Source organism: Battus philenor, unplaced genomic scaffold (genome assembly GCF_028537555.1).
Source record: "Battus philenor isolate CCGP_79_NKW_IND1 unplaced genomic scaffold, ilBatPhil1.0.hap1 SCAF_15, whole genome shotgun sequence".
NCBI lineage: Eukaryota > Metazoa > Arthropoda > Insecta > Lepidoptera > Papilionidae > Battus > Battus philenor.
This window is the reverse complement of record NW_027181677.1, coordinates 12,487,957-12,504,454: the sequence shown is the minus strand read 5'-3', so window position 1 is coordinate 12,504,454 and position 16,498 is coordinate 12,487,957. Positions and strand designations below refer to the sequence as shown.

The following is a 16,498-nucleotide window of genomic DNA, read 5'->3' as shown; positions in this document are numbered from 1 at the left end:
ATACTAGTGTCAGCATGCATTTTAGTTTTTAGGAGACAGTTCATAGTTATTACAGTAATACCCCGCTTTACGCGACCCCGTTGTACGCGGTTCCACTATAACGCGAATTGCAAATTTCGCGCTCAAATGCCTCGAATTACGCGAAAGAGTTCGTATAAATATAATGTAGTCATCAACTTCTCTATGGTGTCTTGACCATCTGTCAAACAATTTAAAACAGTGTTGGGTGTTATGAACGTATTTTACAAGAACTTAAACAAAACGTTACCCAAAAGACAATAGATGTATTTTTCCGTAAAAAATAAAAGTATGTCTTGCATAAAGTGGTCCTAGACCTAAAGTGATTGATTAAAATGATTTATATTTTTTTGTAATAATTTTTGACTATGTTTAATCATAAACCTCGTTATACGCGAATTTCAGATAACATGATTTTTTTTGGAACGTATCCCTCGCGTAAAGCGTGGTATTACTGTATTTTATTTATGATATATAACTTGGAAGTTGCCGTTATGTTACTTATCATCATAATTTTAGTCTAAGATCTTCCACTGCTGGACATATGCTTGTTCCATAGATTTACAAAATTTCAGCATTCAGGACTTCAATAAGGCTGTCTGTCAACATTATGGCTAGACGTCCTACGCTACGCTTGCCTGGTCTTCCTAACAAAACCTTAGGGCTCAAGTGATGGCCGCCAAAAATTACAAAGAAATAAAAAAAATTACCATGACGTTTATATATGTTTGTGTTGCCGTTGTAAATGTGACTTAACTTGCAGATAAAATTAACATTAAATAAATATCAGATACAATATTAAATAGCAAAAACATTTCAAAAGATACGAAAGTCGATTCATCACAGATCACATATTTAATTTATTTATTTATTATAAGGTCCGTTACAGCTGATAAGTTCGTACATAACTAAATATAAAAATTAACATGTATATCAATTCAAAAAAAGAACTGACCAGAGGATAGTGTATTTGACAGTGTGCACGTATGTATGTCTAGTGTGTGTGTGGGCTATATGTTTGATTAATGATTCCCTGTATGTATAGTATTAAGTATACGGTACATATTATGCGGTATATATCTTATATAACTTAAGGGTGGTATATAAAAAGAGCTTCTACTTACTTTTACTTTTTAGTTTTTTTCCTTTTTGTATAAAAGACATTTCTATTGTTTTTGTAGGAGTACCGAGTACACCGAAAGGAATTAGGGGAGCAGGGTGTTCGAATTTAAATTTAGAATATTGTGTTTAGAATTATTTTCTTTAATATCTAAGGGATTCACGCGTTCTTTTGCGGAAGTCCATCCTGAGTAAGAAAAGGACCAATATATAGCTACTTCCGCCAATGCATATACGGTTATGCATGCATTGGCGAAAGTAGCTATATATTGGTCCTTTTCTTACTTGTTTTCTTTATTTGAAACCCAAATATTGTTTTATATTACGATGATAATATCGTTAAAATTAAAATGTCCATTAAAATGCTCCAAGAATTTTGGTCAGCCTATCTATGACCAACTAATTTACTTTCACCTGGAATCGATCCGAACGGTCTACGGTGGCACAATGGCGAATTTTAATAAATCTATTTAATGCTTTTTGTACTGAGATCACGTACGAAATGCACCGCTATCTCCCATTACTCTCTATCCCGTTTCCCGCCTGACGTAATTGGTCCAATTAAAACAACTAATGATTTATTAAGTACATAAATTAATTGTTATTAATGTTACAAGTAATATATATACTCGTCTTGTTAGTTTTTAACAAGACGAGTATATAACATATAACAAGTTAAAAAAATAAAATAATATAAAACTGTGATATAGAATAGATAAAAATGTGATACAATAAAAAAAATTGAAATTAAGAAAATGTAAAATGAAAAGAGGAGGATGAAAGAAAGGTAAACAGAGCAAAAGGGAAAGAAAGCAGAATTGTGGCATAAAAGAATAGTATGAAAGATTATGTGAAGTATGAAAGTAGAGAATAAAAATAAAAAATAATTTTGTGAATAAATAAAATTGCCCATAAAGTAAGTACGAGAGAAAAAAAAATATATAAACTCGTAAAAATGCCGTATCATTTAAAGATCGTCTTATTTGTGTGCTTTGATAGAGGAATCATCGTCATTTCTACCACCTCTTTCTCACAGAGGTATTTATCACACACAGACGTAGAGGTATGATTACACACTTCGAAAAGTGCTAGCGTTGGCTTTCTTCTGCTACTTCTTCTCCCAGCTTTAACACTCACAGAAGTAATGTTAATTAAGCGAAAGCAATCGATTAAGTAAAGATTCGTCTTTGAGTCGGAATGGTAAACGGATATTATCCACAAGTAACAGCCCAAAATAAGGTTCTCTGGGAAACTGTATCATGGTGTCGAGGCTACTCCAGGTGCCCCCAAGCTTCGAACCCCTATCCATTAATGGACAGAGAATATACATTATCGAGTTAAATCAGGTTTTAAGGTTATCTTTTTATTTTAAATTATTATTAGTAATTACTTAGCTATTTTAGTTTCGAAGTTTTTGATCCAAGTGTCTAGAAGTAAACCAGTCAGTGGCGTAGCTAGGGGGTGGCGAGCGGGGCGGCCGCACCAGGCACCACGAGCAGGGGGGGGCACCAAAGTTGAAAATATTTTTTTTTAATTATTTTTTTTGAATGATGAATAATGAAATGTTAAAAGAAAAATGAAAACCATAATTTAAAGTAAATAACATAAAAAGAATATCGAATTTTACTATTTTGTGCAAAAAAAGCTGTTAAATAATATGAACATTTAAAAAAGTAAACGGTTACAAAAATATAATATTCACAGTGTTTAATAAGCCTTTCATTCGCAAAACACATAAAGTGTTTTTTAAAAGGGCCCTAAATGACAAAATAATAAATTATTACATTATTGCAAGATTATTTAATGATAAATAGATTAAATAATCTTGCAATAATGTCAATAGAACATGAACTAGTCGACATTATTGATTTTGAAAATGTGATTAATGACTTTGCAGGCCAAAAAGCGAAGAATGTTCGTTTTTAAATTTTTCCAATAATTTTTATTAACATTTAATGTTATTTTGTATATATCTATTATTATTTTGAATCAAAAAAATATATATTAACTACATTCTGTTCTGAATTTTGAAATTATTTACTCTTTAGCGGGGGGGGGGGGGGCACCAAGCCCCAATCTGCCCCAGGCCCCAAATACCATAGCTACGCCACTGAAACCAGTCCATCTAAGCTGATCTAAACAAGGCATCAGCGGCATCATCATCTAGTTAAGTAAGTGTTTATTTTTTTTAGTTTAGTTAAATAGGTTAAGATATAAGTTCCTAAATCTTGAAAGAGGTTTTAAGCTAAAGACGTTCTGCGCCTTGCTCTATCGAACCTGCGGAAACTACATATTGGTCAGCAGCGCATGACAGGTCAAAACAAAAAGGTAGCGCTGGCTTTAGTAGCGACGGAAACTCCAGCAATGATTATTCATCATCATATTAGCCATAGGAAGCCCACAGCTGGACATAGATCTTCTTCATAGACTTTAAATAAGACTGTTTGGAAGCGGCCTGCATTCAGCGTCTTCCAATGATTGGTCCCTAGTTTTAGTTTACGATTTCGCCAACGAAGGTGGCTTATTCTTGACTGGTTAAGAATTTTTTTATGTTTTACTTACTTTATTATCGTCGTATCGCTCGGTTTTTAAGGTCTCCCTTTCTTGGGACCTCACGTTCCCCCCTACCATTTTTAGGACAGAAACGTTATAGATTTGGGGTTATAAGGTTTTTTTTATCGCATTTTCTTTTATACATTCTTTTATACCTTACAAAAACTACATTTCCTCACTTACATATCCTTCCTTTTCTCATCTACATTCCTAGATCACAGTTTTTATTGGCTACCAAAATTTTTATTTTTTTTAGTTATTGACTCATTTGTTTAAATCATTTAAATTTGAATATATTTATGAATTTTTCATTATTATATTTTAATATTTTCATACACAATTTAAACTTATGTTTTAATAGAAGCATCTTGTCCAGATTATTTTGCTTAATATTTAGTTTTGACTTTAGATGCTTTTTATGTTACTTCCTAAATCCTCGGAGTTCTAGTCCTGTGACTTATTATTGTTAACTGTGACAACGAGGTTTGGCGGTCTCAGAGGATCCTAAGTTGTAGGTGATACCCCATAGAATTAAAGAATTTCTTCTTAAAGTGTGGCGAAAATCAGGACTCGCCTTTTATCATTTAAGCGATAACATACATGTGTTCCGCTTCATGTATGACAGGTACGGAATCAAAAAATATTGAATGTGGTATGGCAGTCATAGTAATATGTTACGGTGGTCCAACGCATAAACATGTTTTGTATGACATAATTTGTGCATGTTGTGTGATTACAAGCGCGAAGCACAAACATTATATATTAGAATAGATCTTATAAGACCTTTGTAAAGTGTCACTTTGTTAGTAAGTGCGTTTTTGGATGTAATTAGCTGCATTTTATGTCGGCTAAAGACTTCCATGTTTTCTGCTTGTGTCTTCGCCCTTGTCTGTATTTCTTAATTTACTTTACAAAAAAGTAACTAAATATTCACCCTGACAGCTTTTGAAGAAATTGGTGTACTGCCAATTCGATCTCAGTACATATTAACATATTTATATGCCATAATATAAATACTTATGTAGAAATATTGACAGACATATGATATATACAAGAAATAAAAATGAATTCCTTAAATCAAAATATCGTTTTCGAAAAGTTATGAAATTCTTCATGGGTGAGTGTAGGCATGTGTAATAATGTCCCACGAGATATTTTAGACCTTTTATTTGAAATCTGAAATTAGATATACTATTAAATAAATCATTTAAAAGGTTTTACTTGAAAGAAACGTGTGAAACTTGATTCGTTGACTTATTTGCAGGGTTGATATTATAATGTATACTTCAAATATTATTAAATTTAGTTTATAAAGAGCAGTTGTCGATTTCCTTGCCAAATTACGGTTTGTCCACAGTGATCCTTTCATAATGTTAAAAATAATTGACGATTCAAAACTGCGCGTGTTTGCTTAATTGAATAAAGATGGTTTAATTTGTTTTTGAATAAATTTGCACATAAAACTGGACTTTCCCTTTCTAGTATCTGATAGACACAAAGGTATTTTTATTTATCGGTCACAGATACGGTGTTTATTATGAAGTGACTTAAGCAGTGTAATACTAAAGAAGGTTCTCTTTAGATAAATTTTCGTGTGAAAAGTCCAAAAAGGCGGCATATGAAAGGAAAATAAATATACAGCATTGATTATATCATGTTTTTTTTTCGTCTATCGAGTAGTAAAATATATATAAAATAACTAATCTGTCTGTGCGTAAACGTTTTTTTTTATATAGTAGCAATTAAATAAAATTTTATCAATACTATTACTTGAAGTATTAAAAATATAGACCTTTTGAATATATACAAACAAAATACGAAATTCTCTTATGTTTAATACTAAAAACATTAAAATATGAACCGTTTTATATATTAAACACATATTTATATTATTTTGAATAAATGTACTATTCTCCTTTAATAAAATATAAAAATATATTAATCAAATTAATATAAAAAATGACATTAGTAAAAAGAAAGCGGAAAAGATTGCATGCAATATAATAACAACGCCATCTATGCGTTGTTATGTTAAACAGTATGTCAAGTGAAAACCATCCGAGAAAAGTAGGTTAGGAAATTTCAGGTAAACACACTGGCGTTAGTTAGTTAATGTATTTATTTACTATCGCATCGTAGGTGTGATTTAAATGGAAATCTACGCAATTCAAACTATATATTGTAATTCAGACTTAAGGCTAATCTTAGGCAATTATAGATTAGGGGATTAAGCCGTATTATATCATGCAATAAAGCCGCTCTTCAAAGTCACGACCGACGGCTGTGAGTTCGATTCTTTTTACAATTTATTACGTGTTTAATTATTTTAGACGTCTAAAAATATAATAAATAAACTACGTGACAACACAGAAACGTCACAGAGAGAGCATAAAATGTAATGATCCGTGTAATGCGATTAAATTACTTTTAATTACGGATTCCGTGACAGATCGGTGAAAGTTACGCCCTTCTTAACGGCAACTGTTGTTTTCTTTATCCCACCGCTGGGCGTACGCTTTCTAGGGATTATAATGTCTACGGTTTATACTTATAAAGACAGTCTTATTTGTTTTTTATCACTGATTGCCTTTTGTCACTGTTTAATCGTTTTTTTGGCCCGGTGTTTGGGGCCACTCATTCAACACTTACCATGGGTGGTCTTTGTTTATATAATAATTTTTTAACACCATTTTTCTTAACTTCCATCCTTATCTTTAGTCCTTTTCAATCTCTTTCATTCATTCGTCTAATTTCCGTTTATTATTTATTTATGTAAATACATTTCATTCCTTTACATATGTATCTACATACTTTCCTTTCGTACAACGCCTGACTCCCTTCGCCTTTCCTCCAGAGTTTAATAATTTTAGATTTATTAATTTTATTTCATTATTGATTATCTGTTTTTATAACGGCCCCAGTTTTAGGGGGTCTCTCGTTCTCCTAAATTTTTTTGGGACAGGAACTTTGTTTCCATTAAGTTTTCAATATAGTTTTATTTATTTTTCTTCTATCGTCCGTCACAATAATAATTATAAAATAAATATCTAATATTCTTTCTTCTTTTCTCAGTGCTTTTATTTACGTACTTTCTATTCACAGCCTTCCATATACCGCTACATTTCTTACAGCATTACATTATTGATACATTTTATTTTACATCCTTCTTTAATTTTATTTTAATATTTACATTTCTTTTTAATTTAGTTTTATTGCCTTATTTATTATAATATTTGACTATTGCTTCTGCGTACCTGATCAATGTTTACCTGTTGGTGTTTATAGCAAGAAGCAGACCAAAAGAATGTGTCGGAACACCTTGGAAAAGTACAAAAAGCTAGGGAAATCGCTTTCAGTACAAGTAATTACCCTTGACAATTCTCTCTTCAATTTCAGACGCGATTTTTCTTTTTCCTCATAATGGCATTCATTATTGCCACCGCACTCTTTGAGTGCCGTTCCCTTCGTTCACTACTTGAAATAGGCCTTCTCTGTAGATTTCCAATAGGACTAGTTGTAAACGTCCTGATTCCAAAGTCGTTCATCACCCTAGCGGATGAACATCCTATTCTACGCTTGCTGGTTTGTGGTCTTCATTTCGGAACCTTGAGATCCATGCGGCCGTTTCTTCTATGACATGCTATCTGCTATGAACTTTTCAAAGCCAATAGCTTTACATAAGATCATTACATTAATGTATCGTCATCATGAATAATTGTCTTAGCTATTTCGGTCATTTACGTTCGTTTACGGATCTCCTGATGAATGCGTCAATGTATACATGAAACAGGAAAGTTAGGTTAGGCCGTCGGGACTCTCTGCGAGAGCGATCGCAGTGAATTTTAGTCAATAATCGATTTATTAGTTTATTATCGAACCATTGATAGCGATTTATTTGACAGATATAATTTTAACCTCAACATTATCTCAACTTTTTTATTGCGCGTCTATATTTTATTTTATTACCGCGAAGTTCATAGCATACACACGGAAGTGTATATCCAAGGTTTAATTTATTGACTGGATTGCGAATTCGCCATAAATTTATTTTCGTATCGCGATATTACATATCACAGAGGCGCGTGTAAGGTTTATTTAAAAAAATTACGTGGTTTGCCTAGTGATTTGGAAAATTGAAATTGCAGTGGGCATACATAGCTAAACAGAGCCGGTGAGACCTTAAGCTTATAGAATAAAGACCATGGATTAGCAAGCGCAGCTTAAAATTTCCATCAACCAGGTGTAGATATTAGGGTCGGAAATTGATGAATGCAGGCCGCTTCCAAGTGATTGAACTGCTTCTGAAATAATGATGATGACTTCGGGACAATGTTATTTCGTATTTAATCAATTTCTATCTTACTGTTTATGATAAAAATAAAAATAGTCGAACTCTGGACGGAAGGTGAAGAAAGTGTGGCGATCTATGGAAAGAAAGAATGGAAAGGAATGACAGATATTGTGTAGGAAATTAGAGGCAAAATGAAAGACATTGAGACAACGAAAGTTGAGTATGAAAATTAATTAAAATTATTTGAAAAAGGAAAGGACAGTATCTGAAAAAGGAAGACAGTCTATTTACGTTACACATAAATAAACCTTTTCCACCTATGACAGGGGTTGAACGAGAGGCCGAAAAGGGGGCAATAAAAGATGCTTTTTTGAATTGTTGAATCTGCCCCTCTTCAACCATTCTTCATTTCAACCCCAGAGAGTCCACAATCGGAGGTAGGCCTCACAGATTCCCAATACGACCGGTTGAACGTGACCTAAATTTACATTTCCTTACGACTGTAACAATGTCTTCTGTCCACTTGTGGGCGGACGTTTAAGTTTGTGCTTGCCGATCTGTGGTCTTCTCTTCAAGATCTTAGGTCCCAAACAGCGGTCTGTTTTTTAATATTCTGGCATTCTGGTCAACTTTATGCATTGTTTACTTTATCGTACAAGTGCCCAAACCACGCTTACCAAAGTTACGTCACTGTTGCAAATTCACCAGTGATAATAGCCGGTCAAAATTTCTAATCAGATATTATAATCTTGGAGATAGCGTTTATGAGACTGTTGTAAAACTAATCGAAGTGACGAACACTTCTCCGGAAAAATTCAAGACCAATAAAACACGCAATACAAAACAATCTTTTTATTTTCCTAGGACTTCCTTGCCATAATTTTAAATAAATAAGCTAAATAATAAAATCACAACTTAATGAATACTTAAAATTATCTCGAGCGTCAAGTTTAGAATTTTTTGAATTTGTAGAGTTTGTCGGCGAAACGCAGCCAAAACGGGTTCCGATGTCGACGTCCTAAGCGATTCACTTATTGTCTATGGCAGGTAAAACGGAGTCAAAAATATAATTAAATACTATACGAGGAACATCAAATGAACAAACAAATTAAAAAAACATTACGCAGCACGTAAATATAAACCTTTTGTAGAACTAACAAATCAGAATTGTGCAGGGCAAAGAGCAATAGAATAATTAAATTGATCAGATCTGATTGTAGACTTGCCCGGGGAGCCCTCGCGGCTCTTCGTGAGCCAAGAAATAGCAGCGATGTGTCCAGTTAATGTTAACGAAAAGTTTAATTTTTTACACATTTGTCAACTATGTACATATACCTCAGTCGATGACCGAGCGAGGAGAATGATTCAAATTATAAACTTTTACCTAAACATACATCACAGATAGAGATAGATACAAAATCGAATGACTACATTGCACACAAAGATTCAAGGAAGGAGAAAGTAAACGTGCAATGGGTTGAGGAACAAAACAAATTTGTTTCCTGCATTCAAAACGACATTTCATCGATAAAGAAAGTAAGAAGGAAGAAATACAAAAAGAGATCATGTGATAAAACATCAAATATCACAATGATAATCTTGAAAGGTAAGATAATAAGATAAAAGGAAAATTGGCAAGCGCTTACAAATTACATTAATAACCTTATTAATTCTAAGTTCTGATAACTTCACTGACATTTATTTTTAAAATATCAACAAGTGACTAGATTCCTTATAAAATAACCATTGCTAGTTGAAGTGTATAAATTTCAATGTTTTCCTTTTCGGTTAATAAATTATGTTCGTCGTTTCTAAATGATAATACTAAGATATTTACGGGAAATAAAAATATAAATAAAAGCGACAAAATACATCTCCAAAAACTCTACACAAGATTCATTTAAGAAAATGCAGTTACTGTTGAAATTTGCTTAAACTGTTGTCGACGGCTATTAAAGTGTTACAACTACTTCTTCGTATCGCTGTTGGATTTCGATTCTTTCCTGTTATTTGCACTATCGTTGGTTTGTTCGGGGCTCTTAGGTATATTATCTTTCTCGGTCTTTTTACCACAGACGTCACCACCTTCGACTTCTTGTGTTTTGGACTTTGAATCTGTTTTAACTTGAAACTCTTCGTTGAGCATTCTTTCAAAGTCCGCTGAAACTTTATTTACATTTTTCTTCATTGTCGAATCTGGATATGTCTGCAAATATTCACAAAATGTTTTAATAATATCGAGGAGTTGTGAATTTATTGTCAAAATTGTGTAATTACCTTAAGGTACAAACGGACGTTGTTAAAAATACGTCTAAAATCTTGGACAACTTGATCGTAGTCAGTGTATGAAGAATTTTTCAGCTTAGTAGATATATCATGCAGGCACATTGGATATTTGACCACCTCGTAAAATCTAGGCGCCTGTAATAAATAGATAAAAATGGTTCTCAATGTGTACAATTCGAATAATTAACCATAAACATTTAATGTCTTACCACTTTTATATCCATGTCATGTTGTATAAAAGCCGCCTCGTTAATATGGTGAAACTTTTTCAAAATTGTTTCAAATTTTTTTGCTACCGTAGCAGATAAAGGCTTCTTTTTCTTCGGATGGTACCACATACCCGATATAGCTACCTTGGATTTAATGTTAGTTTTCTTCTGATTATCATCTCTAATGCAATTGCCAGTGTGGTCAAAACTGGGACAGCGAATGTTTTCTTTTGTATCCGAATTTTTATTCACCGGTACATCGACAAATTCGCCAGTGTCAGACGATTTAGACTCTTGATCTAGAAGTTTAGCTGTTTCACTTTCTGGACTCGATTGTGTTATAACACATTCGCCTTGAACTGAACTTACTTTATCTACATCCCATAAATCGGGCACTGATTTGAGTACATAATTATTGGAAGTTAATTCAGAAGACCAAGGCTCGTTAGTTTCTGGTTTATATTTAACATCTTTAAAATCGTCTGAATATTCATCACCGGCGCTTAGACCTAAGGCATCGTACAAGCGGGCAGTATCTGATTTAGAACCTTCTTGTAAAAGATCTACAAATTTCGGCACAGATTGTTTCGCCGCCTCCCACGCTCTGTCAGAGGTCAATGCCGTCAAAACATCAAGAGTGTCAACATTTCTCAGATCTAAACCTGGCAATATTGGTCTGGGGAGTATCTTTTGATCTTCACTTAAGACATCTTCATTTCGCCTCGGTACCAAGCAGGGCCATGATTCCATGTTGTATTTCGGCTGCGGTGCCAATGTTACTGGTGGAAATGGTAATTTCAATTTCAACGCAGTATTATCATCTATACAATTGTCAAATGGTACGTCCTGTGTGCTGCCTAGACCAAAGGGTGTGACAGGGTCAGCTGGCTTTATTGGTACTTTATAGCTTCCTGGTTTCATGTAAACTTTAGACATTTCGTGAAACTCATCATTTTCAGGATCAATAAATTGCACGGGGCCAGATATGTTACTTGGTATCACAACATTAGATGGAATCTGCATGTTGTGTGAATGATGAGTTATAAATTCATTGGGTTCTTTTTGAACCATCTGACCCCACGCCGCAAAAAAATCAGCCTCTTCCTTTGTGTCGCCGCAGCTGTTGTTCTTTTGAACATAACACCCTCGCAAGTCGCTTGTCGATGCCATACTCGGTATCAATGTCTTCTCGACGTGACTCAGAGGTATCATTTTAGCTTTAAGGTCTAAATCTTTTCTTTGCATTACATCACAAGGCATGTTACCCAAAAGCGGTTGTCCAGGAGCTTTGCCAAGTTCCGCGTCCATTTTATGTTTAAGTTGATTATATAATTCTCTCTGGTCCGCATAACACATACTTTCTAAAACACGAAAGTCTGGCATATTTGTAATGGTCCATGACTGTCGAGGTTTTGTTTCGCGAACGTTACAAGGTTCACATTTAAATTGAGTTCTTTGATATGTGTCCATGTCAGATTGCTCGTTAAGGGGATAAAAGTTGTGCGAATTTGGCGGTGGTACAACGGGAAATTTTTTATAGGTTACACCTGATCGAGCTGGCCACGGCCCTTCGTTGAACGATTGAGTCACGACCTGATTTTGATTTTGTATCCACGGAGGCTGTATTGCATTATAAAGCTGTGGAGAAACATTGACAGGTCGTGGAGTACTAACGTGAGGTTTAGACGGTTGAAATTTGTTTTGATTTTGATGTCTAGGCGCTGCGGAATTCGTAGCGTAATAATTATGAGTAAAACTTTTTTGTTCCATTGTAAATCCATGATCTAGGCATTTAAAGGTTTTATAAATATGTGTCAACATCTCTTTGGTCACCGCTTGCCACTGTACAAAACATTCTCTAATGTTGGGGCTGTAATATTTATTTTCAATCCTCGAGAATGTGTCGTGTTTCTCACTGAGCAGCTCCTTCACACCTTTCCAACCGTCAAGAATACGAACAAAGGAGAAAATAAAGTTTTTTATAACCCATGGAATTCCTTGAGAGTGTAAATTTGCAACTGCACTATCTGGTTTTTGGACGTTAGACCTGGTTTTAGCGCATATCGAATGTATATTTTTGAAACAAGGTCTATTGTGGTGTGCGATTGCAATGTTTTCAGCGTCCGTGCAAGCTTCTATAGCTAATTGGACAATTTGATTTGGAATCTGATCGTGTATGACAATTTTATCTAAGGCGGTCAAAAGAACTTCGGATGATCCACACCGACTATTCTTGTCATCTTCTTGATTAACTACCTTAATGTTCTGTTTCGTGTTACCATTGTCGCTTCTTGCGTTTGCATTTGGATCCGATATATTACAGAGTTCTGAAACCATTCGTTCGCCTTCGAGAAAAAAATCAAGACTTGAAGTGGATTCTGAAGTCAACGTTTTATCTTGTTTCCGCAGACGATCTGTTTCGGTGCTGTTATCTTTAAATCGTTCGTGGTAACGAATGTCAGCACTGTAAACATTCTTTTTGTCTTGACTCTTCACGATCTTCTTTTTGGCGCCAGTTCCGATCGGTTCTTGATTAGAGATCGACCAGGAACTCTGCGAGCGTCTGTCGGGATTGAGACGATCGTTCATTATTCCCGGTCCGCTGTAGCTCGATGAAGTTGGATCGAACACCAGTCCTATCAGAGGTGAATTAGGCGGTGAGCTGAACGTTGGGACTGACGGATTGCTATACCTAAAATATTTACACAAGTTAGAAGGTATTTATGTTAACATTCATTTAACAAATAAAACGACGACTTTGTTAAGGTCCATTGAATACGCTGTATTTAGGCTAATAGAAAATCTTTGGTGGAAGTATTCAGCAGTGGATTTCGTAAACTGAATTGAGAATTTTGATGATTTATCTAGTGCTTAGATGTACTTTTATGTCCAAAGCTGTATGAGGATTCTACGTTTCCAGTGTGTAGCAAGGTTTCCTTCTTGGTGCGGGCCGGTGCGCTTAGACGCTCTATGGAGTGTCCCCATGACTAACCCAAGTATTTGTCTATCAAATCCGGTTAGTAATAATTAAAGGATGTCTAGGTTCAAGAGGAGTCTAGAGGCCTAGAAACCAATGAAAGGGATAAATGACGACGTGCGTATAGCATTTGCTCAAGACAAAAATAGATTGAATTTTAAGAAGAATTACCTTGGATTCTGGTAATGTTGATTGGAGGAAGAGGCTTCGTACACGCTTGATGTGGCACGACAATAGTTTCCAGTGTTTTGCTCAATTAATTCTTTATTGGTGCAGCCTGGACATATGATTAATGTTAAATAGTGTTTATGTTTGTAAAAATTGATTTTTTTTCTTCTTTTTACATCGTTATTTGTCTACTTTTACATTTTTTGCCAATCTACAATAATAATATTGAAGGAGTACAGGTTAGGTTTTTTTATTATATGCTTCAAATTGGTCTTCTTTGATCTACTTGTTATGTTCAGCTGTGGAATTCCGAGAGCTGAAATGATTGCTCCCAATTGGACCTATGGAAAATCGGTGATGGGCCCTGTATTCAGCATTGGATGTACTACAATTCATATGATGTTTGTAATGGTGATGTAATCGCATGTGAAAAATATTTTTTTTCGATGAATTAACATCTCAAAGCCTAGTTTCAGATGCAATATTCAAATTGCAAAAATTGCGTCAAGATATACTTTTCTACCATATTGTTTTCTAAGTAATCTCTTAGTGGCAGAAAAAGGAGAAGAAATATTTCTTACTGAAACTCTTTTGCGTCATCAAGGGGTACGGATGCGGCGGTCCCTGGTAGCCCTCGCCATGGTGTTGGGCAGCCCTCCCATTATCTGCTTTTCCACCACGACACTCTCCAGGCTTACTTGAACCGTCGCTGCCATAATCTTGCATTTGGCTTCCCAAACACTGAAATTTATTTATACTTAATAACAAATAGTGAAACGAATGGTCAATGATAACCACCAAATATTAAAATCTTATATAAGCGACAAAAAATCCCTTGGTATTCAAAAACATGAACTCTAATAATAATTCTTGTACAAATTCTTCACTACTCTATAGACTAATCCTTATAAAAAAATTACGTAAAAGCTGCAAAAAGAGCAAAATATTACGTAATTCAAAATTGTTAAAAACTCCTAATTAGTGACATAGTTCAACTTCTCCCTATTTATAAAGACCTTTAAAATAAAAAAAAGGATTAAAAAGGGTCAGCAAAATATTTCTTTCGTACAATCTAAACATCATCATCTTCCCACTCTTTGGGTGTCCACAGCTGGACATTGTCTTCATCCAGGGTAAACAACAAGGTCGTCTGTCTACCTCGGCTGTACTGCGTTGAGCAATACAATACAATCTTCTAGTCAAAATATGTCGTTTGTAGTGAAAATAATTTTATTAAATAAATGCTAAATGCATGCAAAGGTTCTTCATTCAACTTACAAAGCGTAAGAAAAAGGTAAATTTTTAAAGCCACCATGTTTAATTCTTAAATAGAGTGACCTTTACAAAAGGTCAACATCATTAACAATAAAAATCATGGTGTACCTTTTGCACTAAAATCGTTGAAAAAAATTTCAATCGCTTACAATTCGATAAAAAAAACATTTAATCTAATTTAAATTCAGTATCCAAGTCGTTATCCAGAAAAATAAAATGTTACAAATCTTCAAAAATAATTATAATCAAATTCAAATTCAAAATATCTTCATTCAAGTAGGCGTTTACACGCGCTTATGAATCGTCTGTTATTTTAACATTATAAGTAGTAAGCTATCCCCGTGTCGGATCGTTGATCTGTTGAAAAGAGTCGGCAAAGAACTAAACAGTTGTTCTTTTAAATGAAATTTTAATATTATAATATCAATTATGTAAATGAATCAACAAAGTTCCACACATTTCGATCAAGTAAAAACCCCTTGAATGCTATAATAAGACGTATTTATTAAAATATTTATTATTAAACTTAAAAGGCTTAAAACTAAGAAACGGAAGGTGTAGGATATCTTCGGGAATTTTATTATGTATGCGTACAAAGTTACCGATTTGTCTTCCAAAATTAGCAAAAAATGTACACCCTCGTCGTGAGCATATTTTCTTTACACAACGCCCGTCCAAATATTTGACAATTTAAAGTGATCTAGTTGGTTCCCAATGAAAATTTTAAAATATTGATTTTCTTCAAAAATAATGTTTTCATTCGCACAATAAATCAAATATAAATTTAATTTTCTTCGTCATCTACTTTGCAATGACTTAACAGTGTTTTATATTACAGATATTGTTCATGCCTATGCAATATTATAAAATAATAATTTTATATACGAAATGATTATTTAAATCGCTTACCGTTTATAAATCACCTTTTTCCGATTCAGGAAGACTGTGTAGTATCAGAACATCGTCCAAATTGAAGGTATCCGCTTAAAGCCAAGGCGACCGACAAATATATATAAGCAATTTAAAAAAAAATCTATTCTTATGTATTAGTCGAAATGATTTCACTCGATTTAGCCTGTGTGATGCTATATCTTCCTTATTTTCTAAATGTTATTTTAGATTATCTAAAACCACGGTTGATCTTAGATTTGCACTGAATAATGTCTGACTTGCCAAATAATTGAAACGAACCATATGATCATTTTCATTTGTTTGCCGTGGTAATTGACGTTTGAAGTTTTCTTTTTATTTACGAAGTGACTGCCAATTTTTCTATTATAAAAACTTCATAAAGATTCGTAGCGAATAAACAAAGTGATTTTATTAAAAAAGTCTCATAAATAATCGATTTTTTAACGAATAATGCTTATAAAACTTATTGTATTGACAGACCTCAAACGTGAATAATGTATAAGAGAGTCCAAAACATTAATAGCAGTCAGTAGTCCTAAGTTATATGGCTTAATACAGTACATAGGAGCTGCGCTGTTATTTTATTAAATGTGTTGTATCAATTTTAGGAAAACTTACAAAATTATTTATAAGTAATAAAAAGTGACGTAATAAAATCGTTCAAAGTTTAATACATCATATTTATCGACG

The 16,498-nt window shown here is 33.8% G+C and overlaps 1 protein-coding gene across 1 annotated transcript; it reads right to left on the bottom strand.

Moving 5' to 3' along the window:
• Positions 1 to 9,947: 9,947 nt before the first annotated feature.
• mtsh (mitoshell) lies at positions 9,948 to 14,337 on the bottom strand. The gene is made up of 5 exons (XM_068761987.1): positions 14,232 to 14,337; positions 13,625 to 13,730; positions 10,477 to 13,162; positions 10,259 to 10,402; positions 9,948 to 10,187 (listed from the first exon to the last, which is right to left on the bottom strand). The coding sequence occupies exons 1-5, from the start codon at positions 14,335 to 14,337 to the stop codon at positions 9,948 to 9,950; spliced, it is 3,282 nt and encodes a 1,093-aa protein (XP_068618088.1).
• Positions 14,338 to 16,498: the final 2,161 nt, after the last annotated feature.

What these genes read in the sequence shown, in the direction of transcription:
- mtsh (XM_068761987.1), bottom strand. Translation starts at nt 14,337, where the DNA reads ATGGCAGCGACGGTTCAAGTAAGCCTGGAGAGTGTCGTGGTGGAAAAG. An exon ending in TACCAGGGACCGCCGCATCC is followed by an intron (nt 13,731 to 14,231) that starts GTACCCCTTGAT and finishes TCATATGTCCAG; the next exon opens with GCTGCACCAATAAAGAATTA. An exon ending in ATGACATGGATATAAAAGTG is followed by an intron (nt 10,403 to 10,476) that starts GTAAGACATTAA and finishes TATTTATTACAG; the next exon opens with GCGCCTAGATTTTACGAGGT.